The sequence below is a fragment of the Engraulis encrasicolus genome, chromosome 8 (assembly GCF_034702125.1).
Source record: "Engraulis encrasicolus isolate BLACKSEA-1 chromosome 8, IST_EnEncr_1.0, whole genome shotgun sequence".
Lineage (NCBI taxonomy): Eukaryota > Metazoa > Chordata > Actinopteri > Clupeiformes > Engraulidae > Engraulis > Engraulis encrasicolus.
Window position 1 is genome coordinate 41,430,242 of NC_085864.1, and position 6,546 is coordinate 41,436,787.

The following is a 6,546-nucleotide window of genomic DNA, read 5'->3' on the forward strand; positions in this document are numbered from 1 at the left end:
TTGCTGCAAATGGAGTTGGTGAACATTTCAGTCAGATCCCGTGTCAAATGTGGTGGATGGATGTGCCAAGATTCATCATGACGAGACTCCTTTTCTGGACCAACCTCCGAGCCTTTTGATGTGTCAGATCATAGTCTTGCATTAACTGCCACAGGCTGTCTTGGCAACATCCATCTACCATTTTTGCCAGGGTCGTGGGTGTGGTGACCAAAGAGCCTAGATGGTAAGGGGGCTTACTTGTGTCATCAGTGTGTAGTATGGCATGAAGGAAACTGAATTTCCTCCAGTACCTTCATACTAAATCATTGGCCTTAGATCTACACAAGATGCAGTGTTGACCACCTTTGTGATGGAACCAATGACCTCAGTCCGATTGCCACCATGTTGCCTTTATCCGGCAAGAAGGCGATGTGCTCATAGGTGACCCTACACGAAAAACAGCCTCTTGCTATGCCTGACCTAGGTGATGCCCTCTGACCCTTGCCACCCCCCTCGTCTGACCCCAGCAGGGCAGCGGAGGTCGAGGCCGGGGCCGGGAGCGGCGGTGGTGGCAGCGGTGCTCCTGCTGAGAGACGCAGGCCCATGGGCTCAGGGCCCTGGCAGTACGCCCCCTAGTGTCAGACAGTTGCAGGTGACGACGAGAGCTGCAGGTCAGAACTCCGCAGGGCAGAGCAGAGCCAAGGTCAGGTGGTGGAGGCTCAAGGTCAGATGGTTTTGGGAATAGGGAGAAGACTTTTTTTTTTGCAGGGAAGAGAAAAAAACCCTGCAGTTGGAGTTGTGACTTGGTGGGTGTTTGTAGCTCACGGCTTGAGTAAGATCAGTCAGTAAGTTGGAGATGAGCTGAAACTTAAGTTTAAAGAAGGGAAGGAGAGGGAGGATGAGTGAAATGTCATGGTTATTAATTTAGTCATACAAGGAGATATGTTGATATGTTGGAAGGAAAACGGTCATCACAAGCAAACATCTAAACTAGTGATCAATTGTTCAATTTCCTTTTGTCTTTGTCTTTGTCTTTGCCTTTCTCTCTCTCTCTCTCTCTCTCTCTCTCTCTCTCTCTCTCGCTCTCTCTCTCTCTCTCTCTCTCGCTCTCTCTCTCTCTCTCTCTCTCTCTCGTTCTCAGGAGAGGACGACAAGCTCATCCTGTGTGACGAGTGTAACAAGGCGTTCCATCTCTTCTGCCTGCGGCCGGCCATCAAAAGCATCCCGGCTGGAGAGTGGCTGTGTCCCGCCTGCCAGCCCTCTGTGGCCCGCCGCTGCACCAGAGGACGGTAAGACCCTCTAGATCAGTGTTTCCCAAACAGGGGTACGTGTACCACTAGGGGTACGCAAGCACACTGCAGGGGGTACTTGGAAAAATGTAATTTTAACAAATGCATGGAGCATAGTCACACTACAATAGAAAAAAGGGATGTAAAACATGAGTTAGGGGGTACTCATGGCACAATGAAAAGGCTTAGGGGGTACACGAGACAAAAAAGGTTGGGAAACACTGCTCTAGATAGCTCTTTCACAGCCTATATAGGACTCTGGTTATGGTAAAGGCCAAGGGTAGGGAAACAGGTGGTGCTTCCGAAGCTGGGTGGAGTGTGTAGGGGGTTACGTCAGGGCGATGCCTGAGTGCATGTCTTATCGTGTTGACTTTCTTTTTTGTATTGTCAGCCTTGTACTATTCATTAAATAATTGTCAAAATAGTCAAGTTCTCTTTATTTTTTATTAAACTCTGTGAAGATGATGATCTTATTTTCTTGCTGAGTTAAAATAGAATGCCACAGATTGGGATTTTTTTTTTTTGCCACTCATTGGAGTCTTGACTAATCTCTCACGCTCTCTTGCAGAAACTACAACGAGGACAGCGACGAGGAGGAGGATTCCGAGGAAGAAAAGGAAAAGTACTCTGATGAGGATGAAGATGATGGTGATGATGAGGACGACACCGACTACAGAGCCTACCACACCCGTAAGTTCATCATGAGCTGTCGTGGAAATGTTTGTGTTTTGCAGGATCTTAATCGATTTTGTTACTTTGAGAGCGGTATTGGCAATAATGTCACAAAACAATACACATCCCGATACAGGGGTCACAATACGGTATGTACGGTACTCGATACATGGTCTTCAAGGCGATATATATCCTGTCTTACAAATGTAAAAAAATAAATGACATGTATAATCAAATGCTACTTTTTTGTTTTTCTGTTGAGCGGCAGTTACGCTGTAGTGTATGTAAAACACAGCCCTCACAAAGCTGTTGGCCTGCTGCTTAGCAAGGAGCAACTGTCAAATGCAGTTTAGCAACTTGATTAACATTTTTTGTTGTTGCACATGAAATATCGCGATACTGAGCCTCCGCATCGATGTATCCCGCCACTGGTATTTTGAACACACCCCTAACTTAAATCAAAACACATGACTGTGCATATGTCCATTTGGGGATATTTTATTGACCCATATGGTCATTGTGTAATAGGTCTGCTGATTGTTTGAAAAAGCAAATGCATGTCCCACAGTGCCACTCGGGTTATGTGAGGTTAAAAGCAAAGTGTTTTATCTTGTGCCTGCTTCTGTGTTCCATTTGTGTAGTGCGGCCTCGAAAGAAAGCCAAGAAGTCGTCAAAGAGCTCCAAGAGCCAGGCGAAATCCTCCTCGAAGAAGCAGACGACACCCAGCAACAAGGCCAGCTCCAGCAAGTCCAAGAGCACCAGCAGCCCAGCTGACATTGATGAACTGGTAAGTGTTTGTGTAAGAACCTTCTGGACATCAATAATGCCTTTTATCCCCCCATACTACACATGGACAGCTGCAAATTATAATCAAAACAAGTACGTACACTTTTTCATGACCAGCCAAAATGGCCAGTAGATGTCAATGCTACTAGCCAAACACAATCTCACTAATGAATCAAAGTGGCTAGTAAGTTGGTCTTTTCTACCAGCCAAATTGACATTTCGCCAGCATTTGGTCGGTTGTCTGGTGTTAATTTAGAGCCCTGAATACATGTACAAGAATTTTAACTGGAGCAGATTTAAAACGATGAGGTTTTCATAGTACGACGTACACATGTTTGTAAGGCATGTTTAGTTGTTTTTAGGTGACCTTGTCAAGGTGTTTATAGCTAAGATGGCCAACTTCACGGGAACGTTCTGGGGTACACCCCTGCATGCAGGTAATTTACACAACATTTAGTAGAAGTGTAGTCTGACTTTCCATGCGATGTGTGGTGTGGTGACTGCAGGTGCGTCAGAGCTCCCGAGGTGGCCCCCGCAAGACGACTCTGGAGATGGAGAAGTGTGACGAGATCCTCCAGAAACTCATGAAGTTCCGATACAGCTGGCCGTTCAGGTACACGCACACACACAGGCACACACACACACACACATACCATGTTGTATTTTGGGACTGTAAACAAAAATCTAATGAGAATGTTGACATTGATCTGCATAGTTATTTTAACTGTGAGGTGACCATTTCTTTAAGTCACTTTAAGAACTCATGAAGTTCCGATACAGCTGGCCATTCAAGTACACACACACACACACACACACACACACACACACACACACACACACACACACACACACACACACACACACACACACACACACACACACACACACACACACACACACACCATGTTGTATTTTGGGACTGTAAACAAAAATCTAATGAGAATGTTGACATTGATCTGCATAGTTATTTTAACTGTGAGGTGACCATTTCTTTAAGTCACTTTAAGAACTCATGAAGTTCCGATACAGCTGGCCATTCAAGTACACACACACACACACACACACACACTGGCTCAGGTACACACACACACACACACACACACACACACACACACACACACACACACACACACACACACACACACACACACACACACACACACACACACACACACCATGTTGTATTTTGGGACTGTAAACTAAAATCTAATGAGAATGTTGTCAATAATCTGCATAGTTATTTCCACTGTGAGGTGACCATTTCTTTAAGATCCAGTAACAAATCCAGTTACCAATAGGCAAGCATTTTTGATGACTCTCTCTCTACATCTCTTGCTTCCTTCCTTCCTTACTTCCTCACTCGCTTATCCTTGTCCCTCTCTCACTCTTTGTCTTTCACACTCTCCGTCTTCTCTTCTCTTCTCTCCCTCTGTCGCTTTCCCTCCTCGTGTCCTTTTCTCTCCATCTCTTCTCTCCTCTTTTCTTCTATCCTCTATCGATTTCCCTCCTCTTGTCCTTTCCTCTGTTGTCTCTCGTCATCATCTCCCCACCTCCTCTCCATCTCTCTTGTTGTCTCTCCTAATCTCCCCTTCTCTCCCCTTCTCTCCTCTTCTCTCCTCTCCTCTCCTCTTCTCTCCTCTTCTCTTCTCTTCTCTTCTCTTCTCTTCTCTTCTCTTCTCTTCTCTCTTCTCTTCTCTTCTCTTCTCTTCTCTTCCCTCCTCATCTCTCTTCTCTTCCCTCCTCCCCTCTCTTCTCTTCCCTCCTCCCCTCTCTTCTCCTCCTCTCCTCATCTCTGCTCCCCTCTCCTTCCCTCCTCCTCCTCCTCTCTCCCCTCTCTGCTCCTCCTCTCTGCTCTCCTCTGCAGAGAGCCGGTGTCCGTGGAGGAGGCGGAGGACTACCTGGAGGTGATCAGCCAGCCCATGGACCTGAGCAGCATGGCGGCCAAGCTGAGCGAGGGCGGCTACCGCACGCCGCACGACTTCGTGGAGGACATGAAGCTGGTCTTCTCCAACTCGGAGGAGTACAACCAGCCCGGCAGCTCCGTGCTGAACTGCGGTACGCGCACCGAGCAGGCCTTCCAGGAGCTGCTGCAGAAACACCTGCCCGGCGTGAGTTACCTGCGCCGACGCGTACGCAAGCGCGCCAGCCTGGCCAAGCAGCAAGAGGAAGAAGAAGAAGAAGAGGAGGAGGAGGAGGAGGAGGAAGACGGGGGCGAGGAGGAGGAAGATGAGCAGGAAGAGGAAGAAGAAGAAGAGGAGGTGGTGGTGGAGAAGGGCAGAGGGAAGAGAGGTTTGCAAAATGGCAAGGCTCCTTCATCTTCCACGAAGAAGAGAGGCAGACCCAGAAAGGTAGCGAGCGAAGAAGAAGAGGAGGAGGAGGAGGAGGAGGAGGATGGGGGTAAGAGGAGGAGCAATAGGGGCGCGGGGAGAAAGGACTACCGCGAACGGGCGGAGGATGAGGACGAGGGTAGCGGCAAGGCCAGTAGAACTCGAGGGGCGCGCAAAGTTGCCAATGGCGACGAAGAGAGCGGCCAGCGACATTCCAAGCGACAAAAACGCTCTTCGTGAGGCCCCAAGGTGCCCCATCTTATATTGATATTACAACATTTTTTTTCTTTTTTCCTGTGCTCTTTGTAAACAAATTCCCCCACCACACCACTTCCATACCTCGCCCCTATCGGCTCCCAACTACCCCAGCCCTAAAAAAAAGTCAAATTTGGATTCCTAAAACCCTCCCAACACCGATTCCACCACCATTGACCTCAGCGATTGGACTTGAATCTCTTTCTCTCCATCTGTTGTAGATTTCTTTTTTTTTTTCGTTATTGTTCCCAATTCCTTGTATTATTTTTGTGCTTTCAGGGAGGTTTCTGTTGATATTTTGACAAAGAAAAAAACTGATTTATATTTGTAATGGCGTTTATTATCAGTGACTTTTTTTCAACTGAGGAAGTAAATTTCCTGAAGGAAAAAAAAAACTAAAAGAAAAAAACCCTAAAATTCGAAAGTGATCTCATTGAGCTCTTATATTAAAAAAAATAAGGTTTTGTTTTGTTCAGTTGGTTTTGATTTTATCCCTTGTTAAACCTCACTCTCGACTCTCCTGTTCAAATACCTCCTGTGATGGCTTTTGCAGTCTCCTGTGATTGGTTCTCACTTTCGTTTTAGCTTTTTCCTCTTTCTTTCACCCCTCTTTTCTGCGTTCCATCACCGTTATTGGGTGCCGGGCAAAGAATCTTGACCAGGAATTGTGACCGGTGAATGGGCACCAAACCACCAGTTTTTAACACCCGTATAGAAAGAGTCTCCAGAACCACCACTGCTTGAAGAACCAAACTGCACTTCTCAGGTTAAGCTTGACGTGGTTCTGATTGACTCCAATCCAAATTCATCTCCCCCCACCCCCCTTTGAAAATCCTACAATGTAGGCCTTTTGCCCATTGTTCATTAATCCATGTTGTTAGAAAGCGGTGGATCATAACAGTGGTCAGTCTTTTTAAGTATGCAATATCAGTCTGCGCTTAAACAGTCTTTGGTGTTTTATTTTGTTTTTCTTTTCTTTTTGATTCTTTTCTCTCTTTTTTGACAATAAAGACACAATGAGTATCTTTTTTTCGATCTGAATTTTCATATGCACATATCCATGATCTCAAATTAATTTCAATAACCTGACAGTGGCCACCTCTCCCAATGTGTTCAGTCCAAAAGTAGAAAGGTACTGCACTGAATGTCAGATAAGGTGATGATGATGTGGGAAACAGTTTCCAGTGGATCTGTAAGAGTCTCCAACGATCACATGTTATAGTATTGTGTACCGGTAG

General features: G+C 46.2%; 1 protein-coding gene across 6 annotated transcripts in view; it reads left to right on the top strand.

The window, feature by feature from the left end:
- The window catches only part of baz1b (bromodomain adjacent to zinc finger domain, 1B), a 28,204-nt gene extending 21,868 nt beyond the window's left edge, over positions 1-6,336 (top strand). For 5 of the 6 annotated variants that reach the window (XM_063205726.1, XM_063205727.1, XM_063205728.1 and 2 more), the window contains exons 20-24: positions 1,121-1,268; positions 1,837-1,958; positions 2,582-2,727; positions 3,233-3,339; positions 4,591-6,336. In XM_063205726.1, coding sequence (XP_063061796.1) covers positions 1,121-1,268; positions 1,837-1,958; positions 2,582-2,727; positions 3,233-3,339; positions 4,591-5,293 — 1,226 coding nt within the window. In that variant the 3' untranslated portion in view covers positions 5,294-6,336. Of the gene's footprint in view, positions 1-506; positions 981-1,120; positions 1,269-1,836; positions 1,959-2,581; positions 2,728-3,232; positions 3,340-4,590 lie in introns of those variants that run through there. The other variant, XM_063205731.1, reaches the window with a different exon arrangement.
- The last annotated feature ends 210 nt before the right edge of the window (positions 6,337-6,546 follow it).